Here is a 15,427-nt window from a genome sequence, read left to right on the forward strand (position 1 = left end):
GAAAATGCAATAATAATACCAGAAAACATGTATTGGTAGAGTAAGATTTGAAAGATGATAGTGAGTGTCCTTATCCAAATAATAGAATATATGCATTGAACTTTGAGAAGGTAAAGGATTAAGACATAAACATGCCCTTTTTTCCTGGGCCATTTGCATTGGTTTAACTTTTAATAGCTAATTTTAGTGGTAATAAGTTAGTGGGATTTATTTCTTCTTTTTGTTCACTTCTTTTTCGGGATTCCAAGTACAATAATATAAAGGTACCAAATAGTACCATCAAAATTAAAATGCACTTTAGAGAAATACAACTCCCTTCAACTCAATTCACCTAAAAAAAAATAATAATAATAATAGCATTACCCTTGTGATAAAAAGAAATGCGCAAATTTAGCGAAAGGTTTTCATTGACGGCTCCGAAAGTGAAGTATAGCTCGTTTTAAACCACCCGCTTATTGGGTGGATTAACCATTTAACATTGTAGAGAATTACGAGTATATAATTAGGGGGTGTATAGTTCACGGAATCAAGGTATAATTTATGAGTTTAGAATTGGCTAAACAAATACTTCAAACTTGTAAGGTAGAGCGGCTCACATCAATAGTTTTATATATCAAATAAAAGAAAACACTTCCTTCCACAATCAAATCAAACAAATGGTATTTTTTAAAACACATTCCTTACAAGTTACCACTTGCAAATTAAACCCCCTTAAAATATACTCCATTTTATGTAGAGGTTACAAGGGAAAATGATATATGTGAAATTTGATTCCATATTATAGGTACATATTAATGGTCAAATAATATTTTGATCCTATAGTTATATGATTGAATATGTGGTGATAGTTGTAATTAAAAAAGAAAAAAAAAAAACAAACAAACAAACAATCTATTCGTTGTTCAATTTATTTACCGAGTATTTGCTATGCTATGAATACCTGCAACAAGTTAACATTTTCCCTATATTTATACAACAATAAATTTGACCATGCTTTCTTTACACATATTTATATACAAATATAATTGTAAAACATGCTGTTTAAATATTAAACTTTGTTAAAAAATTTAGTAATACAAATTTGCATATATTTATGGTCAAACATATACATTGACAAAGTAGCAAGTATTAGGGTAGTATATGAGTACTAACTAATAAGTTCAGATAAGTTCATTTGAATTCTGATAAGTTCAGTTCAGGTTTAATAAGTTATAAGTCTGATAAGAGTTATCCAGGTATAAATTATAATTAAAATAAGTTTTAATAAGGTCTAATAAGTTTAGATAAATTCAGGTAAGTTATGATAGGTTAAAATAAGTTCAAATCAGTGAAAATCGGGTGAATAAAACACAACCTAAGTGAGCCAGTAGCTATGAAACACATTATTTTGCAAGTAGCTAGGCACGTCATTCTTTTTGTTACAGATGAGATCGAGGAAGAAACTTGTAAGAAAAGTTCATATGTATATTTTGCTAATACCAATAATGTTCCATCCAAAAAGCCTATTTTCAACCTTAAAGAGCTTCAAATTACTGTATAACTCCTTCGAACTGTAATACAAAGAAAAAGAAGAGAAGTCTACTTCCTTAAAGGGTTCAACACTTTTATTATGCGTGTTGCTAAAACAATGCTCATATCAAGCCTTCAATTTAATTTGTCAACTGCCTTGCATGGGTTCTTTCTCGAGCAGTGGATTACTAGTTTTACAATTGAAATTAATTAGCTCATCAATAAGTACTAGATAATCATCGCAGGATACTTTGGGTCCCCAAAATTCTTTCGATTATATAAGTGTTCAAAGAGTTTTAAAAACGAGAACTAATCAAGTTACTTTTTTTGTATTATAATTATACGTGCTAACTTCTTGAGGAAGTCCTAACTCCTAATGCCTCACCATGAGAAATGCCTCACAAGGGCAAAATAATGAATCTGTTGCTCTTAACATACTCTATATGCTTTCTTTACTCACATTTAAAAAAAAAAAAAAAAAAAGAGATAAATAATGTAAACGGACATATTAATTAAAATAATTTAAACTCAAAACATCAAACCATTCAGCGCCCTATTCCACATGTTCAAAATTTCATTTAAGTGTTTAGTTACCGTCACTAATCAACCCCTAAAATAGCATGTCTTGAGGACGACTTGCAAAGTAAATTAATAAGATTATGAAACTAGTATTTTTCCATATACTCCGTAGTCCGTACTTCATTCAATAATCTTGAGGATGAGTATTAAAAAAACCAATTTTAATTATATATGTGTCACGCTTCACCATTCTCTTTCTCTAGATAGATGTCACTCCATCCAATAATTGATACATTGTGTATATTATTGGATACGTCAATATAAAATGCTAATATGAATGCTTAAATATAATTAAGCATCTACATAATTTTGTTATTGTGATTACGGTTCATTTGCTGAATGTGAGTGTTGGCTTTCTTCTAGCTTCTTAGAGGTTTAATGATTGTTTTTTTCTTCTTCTTACTAGCCCATCATAGAGAGCATGCATTCGAACTGCTGTGTTGTTTCCTAGGATGCTATGTGACATGTCAAGCAATCCCTTCATTCTTGCAAAACTCATAAAAGACATGAAATTATTGTGACCTTTGTAAAATTAACGCAAGAAGGTAATCGTTGATTGATACAGGTGGGTGTACCATGCATTACTTTACATATAAGGAGCCTCGTAATCGAAATAAGTATGGATTTTGTAGTGATTATTTCAAGCATTAATTCTAACTTCTTAGCAAGAGAAAATGCTCGACTTTAATGCAAGGTTAATGATTTAAGCCGAGTAGCCGATCATGAGTTGTATATCAATTTATCCATTTTCTAAATTGTTAATATTAAATTAGAATCATATATTCATATGACAAGTTACATGTAATTAAACCGATTTAATTTATAATTTATGGAAAATGCTATACATAGCTCTTAGGGCTACATATAAGCATTAATAATACTCTTGAAAACTGTTTAAATTTAGAAAATCATGACAAATTCACACTAATTACACTGATCTACGCGTGTTTTTGTCATGAATTCCTAATTTTATACAATTTTCCAGAGCGTTTTTAATGCTTATATAGCCCTAAGGGCTATGTATAGCATTACCCATAATTTATTTGCTTAAATTTATTCAGTTTTATCTCCTAATTTTATTTTATTTTTTGAAAAAACAAACGCCTGATTTTCGTCCATAAATCCGCCATAGGCAGCAACCATCATAAAAATTGGTGAAATATTATGAGAATTAAAATGAAATTAGTCGTCTTACTCTAGACCGAAATGATTTCTCTTTGAAAATGACACTGTATTTCAAATTGTAGTTAGGTATAACATTAATTGAAGTATGGACAACTCCATTCTCATTTGATTTCCTTATCACATCATTTATATTTGGTGTCCCATTAATAATCATGTCCTTTTCTAGTCATTTCCACATAAATTCCATATGATATGTTCGTTATCATCTACGGTACGGACATGCCCCTTCGAAGACCGAGACACTATGTGGCTATGCAGGATTTTACCAATGAGTGCTCAACGTCATTCAACTTTCGACCATAAGCCAAGTCCGTTCAATTTTAGGGAATTGATTTAAACCGCTAATAATTAATTTAGGCACCCTCTTATGTGAGAACTGTTAAGTTAAGGAAAGGGAGGCGAGATTGGGAGTAAATAGCTTAGCCTTGATCTATTGTGCACAAGTGTATATATAGGTGTCTACACCTTGAAGTTTTGGATGTTATTATTCATTCGAAATCAGTAAAAGCTTAACCACTACTACACCTTGAAGTTTTGGATGTTATTATTCTTTCGAAGTAAAAGTTTAATAAGCAATGAATATGTTGACTCGAGGTAACATTAGAGCTTAAAAACTAGTTAAGATACAATTGTCAAACGTGAATTCGAGCGATAAAAAAGAAATCACTTAAAAACGAAGAAAGAAATAGATAATGTAAGTTAAAATTTGGAAGATAAAAATAAAAGATTAGCGGAGGGAGAAGGCTACCCTACGTCCCTACCAACAGTATTATCATCAGAATGGAGGGCCATGACAATGATTGATACGCATAGTTAGTAAGACTAGTACCTTTATATTATCATGTGGGATGTGCCAATGGAAGTTGAAAGCTGGCTTATTGGCATTATCTGATTATTTAAGGGGTTTTTTTTAGTATTGTATTTTCTTTACACTAACAAATTCAATATATCATATTATGGGGAACAAGAATTAGAGTTGGATACATACCTTGTCAATAAAAGAATTAGCGTTGGATATAGGCCATATAAGCCCCCACATGGCAGCCCGTCAAAGTGCAGAGCGCTCCTTAACTTGGCCAATAACAGTCATGTTGGACTCGTGCTGATCTTTTATAAATGAGATTCAAACACTATTGACCTATAGTTGAGTTATACCTTACTTTTCAAACCATTATTTTTTATTTTTTAGTTGATTAGTTAAAAACAAGTGAAATGATTTGCCTCGAAGATTAGATATATGAAGGGTTTTGCATGTAGAGTTAATCTGCTAACCTTATTAAGATACAACTCTAACAAGATTCATTTCAGCTTCTAGCTTATCCACTTTCAGTCTTTCACAATTAAGTCATTCTGCATTGAATTAGTAAATCTAAGATGATAATGAAACAATATTTAATATGAGTACTTCATAGCATGAACATAGGGGTTTTATTATACAAAGTACTCATAACAAATAGCAATTTTCCCTTAAACTATCAAGTTCATTTTACTAGCTCTCTTATAACCTACAGATTATGTATAAACTGACTAATTTGTGGAAGTTTTGAAACTAGCTATAGTTCTAGATAGAGCCATAGACTATAGACTGATAGCCATAGAGTGAGTATAAATTAAAACTTTATGTTTGTTTTTAAAAGGTAGTCCTTTATAACTTTAGATATAAAAAACGTACACAGCGCAAAAATGATTCAAAGCATATGGAGAGGAGGAGGGGTGTGTTTCCCCATTGTTTATTCTATGATCAACGAGTACTAGTAAAGTTGCTTAGTTAAAAGAAGGATTACAACAACAACAAAAAGAAAGTAGTCACACTAATATTTATTCCACACACTTAGCAATTACCTCCAAATAACTTTACGTTAATTCTGGCCATATGCTTTCATTCCCACTATATTCATACTCCTACAACCAAAACCACTTCACATCTTTTTACTGACCAGTATGTTACTTTGTCAATGTCAAGACAGATCAGAGTACCCTTCTTACTAATGAACTACTTACATTAGAATTGAATATGAACTTGAATTGTCTTTATCAATCTTGAGTCCTTTTCTTTCCTTAGGTTTGATAAAAACGATTTTAATCAACGCGTCTACACGAGAATACGAGATAATTATAAGAATAAACTGTATTTTGTATTTCTTAATAAATATGTTGTTATTGCTACTTAATCAAATATGCAACAGGCTGGGTTACGTTATACAATATCTTAATCCATTTGATCGAAAAAAGTACTCACCTTTATATTACTTTAATCCAATTTGATAGGTAACAAACAAAGAAAGCTATAAAAACAATAAAATGGAAGTACTAGGAATAGAAGTTTGACACTATTCTGCATAAGTATACATTTACAGATTACAGATCCTAATTATGAGATCCATTTTCTAATCTAAATTTAATAACAAAAAGACAGACTCAAATTTTAAATATCCCAAAAGAACAATTTACCTAAATCCACTTCCACTCTCCCTCTTTTGTTTTTCCACTTATTCTTCTTTTTTTTTTTTTTTTTTTTTTATAATTTTTCACTAAGAAAAAATAATGCAAAGAAAAGAGAAAAAATAAAATATTATTTTGTGGGCCCATCCATATACTCCAATTCTTATCAATCATATGCACCAAAAGGCCCCAGCCGTCCGGTGCTCCTTGTCTTTCTCTACATTAATTACATTTTTTTCTCTCTCCTCTTTTTTTTTTTTTTTTTTTTTTTAATCTTAATACAGTATTAAGTAAAATTAATTAATTAAAAAAAAAAAAAGTAAAAATCAGAAGCGAGCGTCTTCGAAGCCGTGCAAGTCGCTAACCCGGTTCAAGTTCTTCCTCATCATAGCCACCTTAGCCAGGCGCTCAGCTGCTTTCCAAGCCGATGTTGGCGTAAGTGGGTCCCCTTTTTCATCAACTACACAACATCCTCCACCGCTACCACGGCCGCTTCCATCTTTCTCTCTACGCCGCTTCTCATCCGGTTGAGCTTGTCGTCTCCACTTAACTTCAGCCAGCTCAGCTTCCACCCTCCTCCTATACTCCTCTGCCGATGATATTTTCAAGCTCGGCTGACTCAACACTGCACGAGCCGATGCCAGTAGCCTTTCCGCTCCTACCAAATCATTTCTCTCGGTTACTAATCTCCTACTTTCCGCAACTGCCCTTGTCATAACAAAAAGACTTCTCAACCTTTGAATCTTCGGCTCCGATGATCGGATTGTGTGGGGACGTGGCACGCTCAACGTCTGATCTCCACCGTAGATCACCTGTTTACAAGACGACGGATCTTTGTGATACGATCGAACGGACAGCATGTGGTGGGACCCAATTGTACTCGCCGGCACTTTTAACTCAACAAGTATTTCTCTCTCCTCTGAACTATACATATCCCCAAGTTTCGCTGAACCCGGGCTAAGCAATCCGGGTCGACCCGTACACGAATAAACCGCTACTATTTCAGCCGCAGCTGAACCCGAACCTAAACCCAACTGAACCCGTACATCCAAAACGACGACGCTTAGGAAAAAACTCAAAGACTTAACAAACTTCTCCTCTGAAAAATCGTCCCTTACCTTGAAAGTATGAACCGGAATTTCAGAAAACCGGGTTGATGATATAATCAGCCGGTCATCATCGTGGCCATCCATTAATACGATGGCCGCGAAATGATTCTTTTCCTTACGATCTTGTATTACCTTGGCCGCTTTTCTGAGCGCGTCGTTAAGACACGCTCCTTCAGCGGCCAAGTTAATGGCGTCGATGATACGCCTAGCTGAGCGCCTCCCTGAAGGAGTCATCCTTCTAAGAGGAAGCAGCCGCTTTGAAGTAGATGAAAATACCACCATTGAGAGGCGGTCATTAGAAGACAGGGAAGAAATCATTGCTCTCATACCTCTTTTTAGAGCGTGTAATTTTCCGGCATTCATTTCACCGCCGATGTCAATGACCGCCACTACATCGACCGATGGACGGCGAATCCTCGGCTGGAATGGAGGAGCTTTGACGGTGAGTAGCACCGCGTAAGTCTCGTAACTCCGTCCCACGGCGATGACCGCTGATTCGGGGGAGATTGTGACCTGTACTCCTTTGCTACTGTTATCAGCAATTTGAGGCCGAGGAGTTGCCGTGTTGGAGAAAAAACCGGGGAAGTCATCATCTGTATTGTTGTAATCTTCATTCTCTTCTTCGGATTCGGGTATGGGATTGAATTGGATTGAGGAAACATGTGTTACGAGTGGCTCGTCGTCGTCGTAGAGACGGAGTTCGGTAGGGATTGATTTCTTAACAGGCTGGGGAATTCCTAGAAACGGAGCTTCCTTCCACTGAGATCCGCAAAGAGGGCAGCACAGTAAAGCAGCAGGATGAGAGGTCCCATTATTCTTGATCGCCAAAGCAGTAATACATGGGAAATGGAAAGAATGGGAGCATTCCGCCGTGAAGATAGCCGTCCCCTGTCCGGTTTTAACATTATGAAGACAAACACCGCATCGAGTCATCTTGGAAAGGCGGAGGGAGTTTTTAAGGAGCAGAGAGAAAGTAGAAGGAGAATGAGGGGAAGAAGGGGTGCTAGTTTTGCAATGAAGCTTCGGAGAGGTTTCTTCGAACACGGTTTTACACCGGAGAGTAGTGGGTGTTTTAGGTGTCTGTGGGCGAGGAGTTGACGGAGATGAAGAGGATGAGAAAAATGTAAACTTAGAGAAACCCAACTTGGGGCTTCGAGTATTGTTAATGTCATTATTATTATTATTATTGTTGTTGTTGTTGTCGGAGGATTCATGGTCTTTGGGGATGGAAGTGCAGAAGGCTCTTCGCCATCCGGTAACCATTGTTGGGTTCGTTGCCAAGTATTCAATTCGTAATAGTTTTGATATTTTCTGTGATTAGTATGGTGTAAAAGATGACAAAAGTTTAAGGAGGATCAACTTTTTGGGTATATCATTAATAAAATTTTAGTGTGTTGTTTTATTTGGTTTTGGTTGTATGTTGAAAAGCTTGAAAAAATGAGTTGAGGAAGGTAGAGAAGAAGAGAAGAGGGGGAAGTGAGATGTATCTTTAGGCTCAGAGCCTCAGACCCTTATGAGGAGGAGATGACTAATGAGTGGATTTATTAAATTAAAGTAACTCATAGCTGGAGGTTTTATGCTTATATTTTAAATTACTGTACTCTGTAGCGGTAACTGCTAAATTCAAGTGTTTTATTTTTCTTTTTGTTATAAAGAAGTGGATAACTAAGTATTTTCAGTTTTGACTATAGTATACAAACTACTTTGAATATAACTTTTAAGTTAAAGAGTTAGGATTTTTCATTAATCATACTTTCTCCTTCTCTTATTGATAGTTCCATTTTGCTACATTTTAGTCTGAAAATGTTCACCTCATTTACATTTTTCAACAACCATTAATATTAATTATTTATCCAAATTCCCTCTAATTTGCAATAATATTTGTGTAAATTTAAATTTTCCATTAAATTTTGTTTTTTCCATGCATGTAACTTTTTCATGTAAATTTATCTTTCTGATATACTTTTACTACTTCTTATTTATGTTTATTAATTAACTTCCGTGAAAATTGTCCATAAGGGACAAAGGGAGTATTGACTTAATTGTTTTTTATCAATATATAAAACATTAATATGATCATATATAATATGTTGTTGGATTTGTCATAATGTTTACTTTTATAAATTAATTTTTTTCATAATTTTTACTAACCTCTAATTAAAGATGTTAATGATTAAAGTTATGCCTCGATAAATGTGCAAATACAACTCTAAGTTATAATTTGTATCAATATTTTTAAAGCAAATACTCTATAACAAATAATTTGGCATAATTTATTATTAGCTTTTATAATTATTATAAATACATGATTACTGATGTTACTTTTGTTTTCAACTTTTCACCACATATTGGTAGACAAAATTTGTTTGTAAGAGTTGAATAAAGAGAAAGACATAGAATACATGTGATGAGGGAAGAAATAGAGATAAATGACCTCTCAAAAGGGGGGAAAAAAATAAACTTATTTCATGCAATGTGTAGCTTCCCTCTATGGTAATTAAATGTTGCACAAAAAAAAAAAGGGAGTGGAATAATTGAGGTTACTTATAATTGTGTAGTGAAACTATTGCAAGTGATCTAAAATACCCCTTCGTGTTAAATAAATGAAACGTTTTGACGTTTTGCAATATTTATCTAATTAATTTTGACTAACGTTTGTGATTTGTTTATAAAAATAAATATACTCTTATGGGTATGTGTTGGAATCGTCTTAATGAATAGTTTATAAATATTCAATTGTTATAATTTTTAATTAATGATAATTAAAATAATATCCGTTAAAATTTTGCATTAGCATACGTGCATAGGAAAATCGTTTCATCGCTCCTTTAAACACAGGAGAGGATACCTCCTTGGCTTGGTTTTATAAATTATGCAGTAGTTCTAGTAGTAATTATCTTAATACAAATAAATAAAATAAATAAAAGGCTTGTCCGTCTATATAAGAAAAACTTTTACTTTTATATTATTCATATGCCAAGGTCCATTCGAGCAACACTTAGATTTTTGCATTATTCATATTCAGAGTACATGCTTTGACTATATTTTTTTTATCAATATATATATATATGTATAAACATATATTACCGTATAAAATATTTTTAGATTAGTTTTTGTGTATATTTTCAATAGATCAAGTTTTTATATTTCTTGATAATATTAATGATCAAAGTTATACATTAACATATTTGCAAGTTAAAGTATTGCGATTATTATGAAACGGAAGGTATACAAAGTATGTGGATTGATAATTTTTATAGTGAGGTGGAAAAGGAAAAAAGAGATGAGATCACTTACAATTGTTGATAGGGGTGTACACCCTAACTTGAAAACCCACCTGAATCGGACCTGTTTGGCAGCACTGGTGAATTTAGGCCCGAACCTGATCCTTAAAAAACCATAATTCCGAGTTTTAGGTCAGGTCCGGTCCGGGTAAAACTCAGATTTTTCGAGCCCAAACCTGAACAACTCAGATTTTTCGAGCCCAAACCTGAAACCAGTGAAGTTATTTTTTATTTTTTTTTAATTTAACAGGCCCGAGAGGATTTTTATTTAATAAATTAAAAAAAACGGAACAAATTAATAATTAGGTTTATTCAAGTCCAAACCCGGACAAGATCTAACTTTTCAGGTCTGGACCGGAAGCGAACCTGTTGATTCAGGTTCGATCTCCAATCCTTGAAAATCAATGATTCAAGTCTCGGTCCATTTAATTCCAGATCAGGTCCGATCCAGTATTGAACTGATGAACAACTCTAGCTGAAGATCAATCTGTTAAAAAAAAAAAAAAAAAAAAAAAAAAGGGGGGGGAAAGGAGAGAAAAAAAAAGAGTAAACAAGTCAACGAGGTATTGTATAGGGATTGAGGTTAAAGAGATTTTACAGCATAAAACAGCGTCATGTTGAGATCCGTTCTTTAGCCTTATACTTGGTCACCTTTCTCCTGTCCAAGTATCCTTTGCTCCTTTTTGGAATTTTCATTATACACTGGAGTATATTAAACTATTATTCTAACTTAATTAGACTTGTTAGTTTAAAATTATAACTTGCATTGTACCCTATGAACCAGTCAAGAAATTTGAATTGCTTTAGTAGGAAATTAAGAACTCTCAAAGTATCGTTATGGTATGGTATTCGATTTGGATTATATCATAGGTACGTAAGTAACAGTTATATTTGGATGATATTGTCATAGTTATAATGAAATCTGGGCAATTAAAGCTTCATTGAGCTGTTAAAATATTTAATTTGTATTTACCTGTATTTCCATCCCACGGATATACAGAGAATTGATGATTACTGCACAACTGACAATTTGCAGTTTGTCCATATCAAGGTAGTATGGACGTATGATACATTTAACAGTAACTGATTTCTGACATACTGTAATTAACTTCACCTCCTTTCTAAATAATCAACATTTAATGATTTATTTTTCTATTTTTATAGGGAAATGGAAGCAAAAAGCGACCACCTACTAACCTACTCCTACGCAAATACTCCGTATAACAGGAAACGCTAATGGAAATGACAAACCTCTTCTTAAAATTTAATTTACACATACTATCTCTGGATAATGTGCAACGATTAGACATTTTTCCTCTTTGTTTTATGTCAAATCGTTGCACATAATCTGTAACGGAGGTACGGAGTAGTATTTTTATCGCAAAGTCTTTATATCCGTATGTGGCTACGTCACATGGTTTAGCCATTTCATATAATCACATATACATAGTAAGACAATTAATTAAGTAATAGGGGCTTACAGTGATGCACAAATGGAGTTACCTTATCGTATCACGTATGTAGGTTATCAAAATGAGAAAGAAAAAAAAAGGGTTATTGTCTTAAATAAGGGTTTGTTCTCATACGTTTATTTTCAGTTCAGTTCAGTTCAGCTCCTAATTTCCTTCTCTTATAAAATATTCATTATTTCAGTTCAGTTCAGCTTAGTTCACTTCAGTTCAGTTCCAGTCAATGAGAACAGGCCCTAAGTGGAATTATTTTTTCATGTTTAAAAACAAAAGAATAAGGTTACTTGAATAAACAAATAGTTTTACTTAAATAAACAAATAGGGTTACTTATTTCTAAATTATTACTTGATTTCACTTTTATAATGAATTTTTGTTACTTTTATGGATAACATAGGGTTACTCTTAGGAAAAAATAGGTTACTCATACATATAAATGAAGATTTCTCTTATAACCCAATGCGGCCACACCGTATGGCTAGCCACATACAAGACTTACCAATTTTTATATCTAACTAATTACATCGTGTGGCCGTGCTTACTCGAGTTACTCAATTAGGGGTTACATGAAGGCTGAGTTCGGATCAGGGGTTATTCAGTCATGGGTTACTTGAGGGGTTTGGTTAGGGGTTATTCGGTTAGATATTACTTGAGGGGTTACTCGAACACGGGTTACTTGAGAGATTCGTTCAGGGGTTATTTGAGGGGTTCAGTAAAGGGTTGCTCGAGGGGTTACTTGATCAAGGGTTATTTGGGTGTTAGTTGGCTACATGGTGTGGCCAACCACATAGAAAAAGCTCTATTTAATTTATACTTGTAATCAATTTCTCCAATTTTTATAAATTTTCCAAATATTTAATTTATAATTAAATCTTGCTAACGAACGTCCTTAGAGCGTTAGATAAACATTTAAAATATTTTCTAAAGTGGCATTAATTTAGAAATGTATGCCAACATCACACGTCAATGCAATCAGTTTAATTAATGTTCATTTTCAATATTTCTACTTTCTATTTTACTAGGGCACCCAAAGCGCGCGTTGTGCGCAGGGTGGCCAACCCTTTTGGCTTAATTTTTCTCGGCTTGTGTGTTGCACTTGACAAGGAGTTAATGGACTTATAGAGGAATATCTCTCTATTGCTTAGCCTTAATTTTTCTTGGCTTGTGTTTGCACTTCACATGGAGTTAATCGTCCACTGCCGAAGGCTCTTGTCTTTTATGTTGTAGAATATTCTCGAAAGTGTGATACAACATGCTGCACCCTTATTTATTTAAGCAGTGAAAAAACACAACGTGCTAACACTTTATATAGGAATTTATGATATTATTATATTTTTTGCGCTCATTGACCTAATTGGAAACAAAAAGGTACATCATATAGCAGTACATGATAGAGTAGCATTAATACATAATAGTATTCAAATATACATGATTTCACAATGCTAAAAAAATTAACAGATATTCAGATTATGAACTCGAACAAAATGCTTCTAACAATTTGGTTTTGCAGTAAATTAACCCTATGCAACCCATAATTCCCTTAATAATTCCCTTGAATCCGTTCTTGCTTTCTTCCTCTTTTCACCATAGTCAATTTGGTTTCCGAACTTTCTAGTACATCTACTTCGGCACAATCTTAATTTCATTAGTTTCAATTAGGGGTGAACATAGTCTGGTTTGGTGCGGTTTAAGTCTAAACCAAACCAAACCAAACCATATTAGTATTGAAACCAAACCAAACCAAACCGTAATAATGCGGTTTGGTGCGGTTTGATTTGCGGTTTATGATGAGACGACATTTTTTCCTAAAAATTGTCAAATATTAATAAATTTATAATAAAGTTCAAATAATTTTAAGTATTGATATTTGAGAATGAGTATAGACTATAGAATATAGTAGTATACTGACCGTATAGTCTTCTAATGATTTTTCATGTTTTTTGTTTTATTTTTTTAATTTTATTTTAATAATATATAATAACTATTTTAATTTATTAAAAAATTATATAAATATTAAAATGCGGTTTACTGGTTTACGGTTTGGTTTATAATTTTTGAAAAACCAAACCAAACCGCAAACCATATTTCCCAAAAAATTGAAACCAAACCGTATTTTCCGAACCGTAAACCAAACTGAACCGCTAAAATGCGGTTTGGTCTGGTTTGATTACGGTCCAGACCAAAGTGTGTACAGCCTCTAGTTTCAATGTTTTTCAAACACAATTATGTGTAAGTTGTTAATTTCGACCTTCACAAAATGTAAAAAAACAAACTCCCACATAAAGCAACAACCTTTCGTTGTCTAGTGACTAATGTTGTCATGTAATAAAATCATAACCCCCTTTAAATTAAATATAGAAAACTTTAAACTTTATTATTCTATTCTTCATTTAATTTCTAATTAATTGATGGGTCTTAAGAAAAATTGCAAAATTACACTTGGCAGTAAGGAGGTAAAAAAAAACATTTTAAGGGGTATAATAGTCCGTGCACTATTCATAAGAACAATCTCCCACTTTTTATAATGTAGGGAGTAGGGATTCAACACCCCTAGGACTTTCGTTAGTTTTTACCTTTAATATTTGACTTTTTTAAAGAGCACCCAAATGTATTAGATAACAGTTTAAAATATTTACTACAATACAATAGTACAAACTATATCGTACTCCATCTTTTTTTTTTTTTATTAAGTGTTATACTTACTAAATACAATCGTTTTTAATATGGGGTGATTGTAGAGTGATTCTCGGGTTGTGGGAAAAAGGGGATGGGCCGGTTTTGGAGTAGGGGAAAGGGAGGGGGTGTTTCAGCGGTCAAGAAGGGGGGTTTTGATGGTGAGGTGGAATGGAGCAAGAGGTGTCCGTAGTGGTACAGATGGTGGTTGGGATAGTGTTAAGGTTTTTATATTACTCCCTCCGTGTTTTTTAAGTGTTACAATTTGATTGACACATAATTTTAGGCAATTTAATTGACTTAAATAAAATAAGAGGTAAGTGGGATAGTTGGAATATTAAAAAATTGTAAAAGAAAGATAGTGGGGTTAATAGTTTTTTTAAAAGTAATGAATGTGAGAGGAGAGATATAATAATAATAATAATAAAAAAAAAAGTAGTAATGGATTTGGGTGGGACCATGAGAGGAGAGAGATATAATATTTTAATGTAGCTTTTTGGCAAAAAAGAAGTGTAACACTTAAAAAAACAAAGCAATTGGTCTTGTATGGACCTGGTGTACAATAAATTATTGTAGACCCAAAATTTGACACTTTCAAATAATACAATAATTAACATTCTAGATAATAACTTTTTTAGATGATATTATTAACTTTTTGTGAGTCATATTTTGATCTCATATTAAACCATTTAATGAGATTATATAATTATCTTTAGGATGATAAAATTTAAAAATCATCTTTTGAATGATGTAATTTACTATTTGATACTTTTTATAATGATAAATTCACTTTTTGAGTGATATATTTACATAACAGTTTCAAGATGATATAATTACTTTTGTAATAATATAATCACATTTCGTATGATATAATCACATTCACATGGTATACTAGAAGGTTAGGTCTACAATAAGTTATTGTAGACCAGGTCTATTCTAGTCTTTACCAAAACCAAGAGGGAGTTATTTTTTTAAAAACTTTTTTTTTACCCAATACCTTAGTGACACATTTACACGATGGGTCGATAGTGAAATCTAATTTTCATTCCCTAAAAGCTACTCCCTCCATCCCTAAATTACATTCATCCTTTCTATTTTTGGTATTCCAAAATTACATTCATCCTTTCTATTTTTGGTAAGTTTTTTTTTAGTAAATCAACTCTCTTTTTTTGTTTTATA

General features: G+C 32.8%; 1 protein-coding gene across 1 annotated transcript; it reads right to left on the reverse strand.

Moving 5' to 3' along the window:
* Positions 1-6,041: 6,041 nt before the first annotated feature.
* Positions 6,042-8,087, reverse strand: LOC110706438. The gene has a single exon (XM_021884359.1). It carries the CDS (start codon positions 8,085-8,087, stop codon positions 6,042-6,044), a length of 2,046 nt encoding a protein of 681 aa, XP_021740051.1.
* Between the last annotated feature and the right edge of the window lie 7,340 nt (positions 8,088-15,427).

This window comes from Chenopodium quinoa, unplaced genomic scaffold, assembly GCF_001683475.1.
Source record: "Chenopodium quinoa cultivar QQ74 unplaced genomic scaffold, ASM168347v1, whole genome shotgun sequence".
Classification (NCBI taxonomy): domain Eukaryota; kingdom Viridiplantae; phylum Streptophyta; class Magnoliopsida; order Caryophyllales; family Amaranthaceae; genus Chenopodium; species Chenopodium quinoa.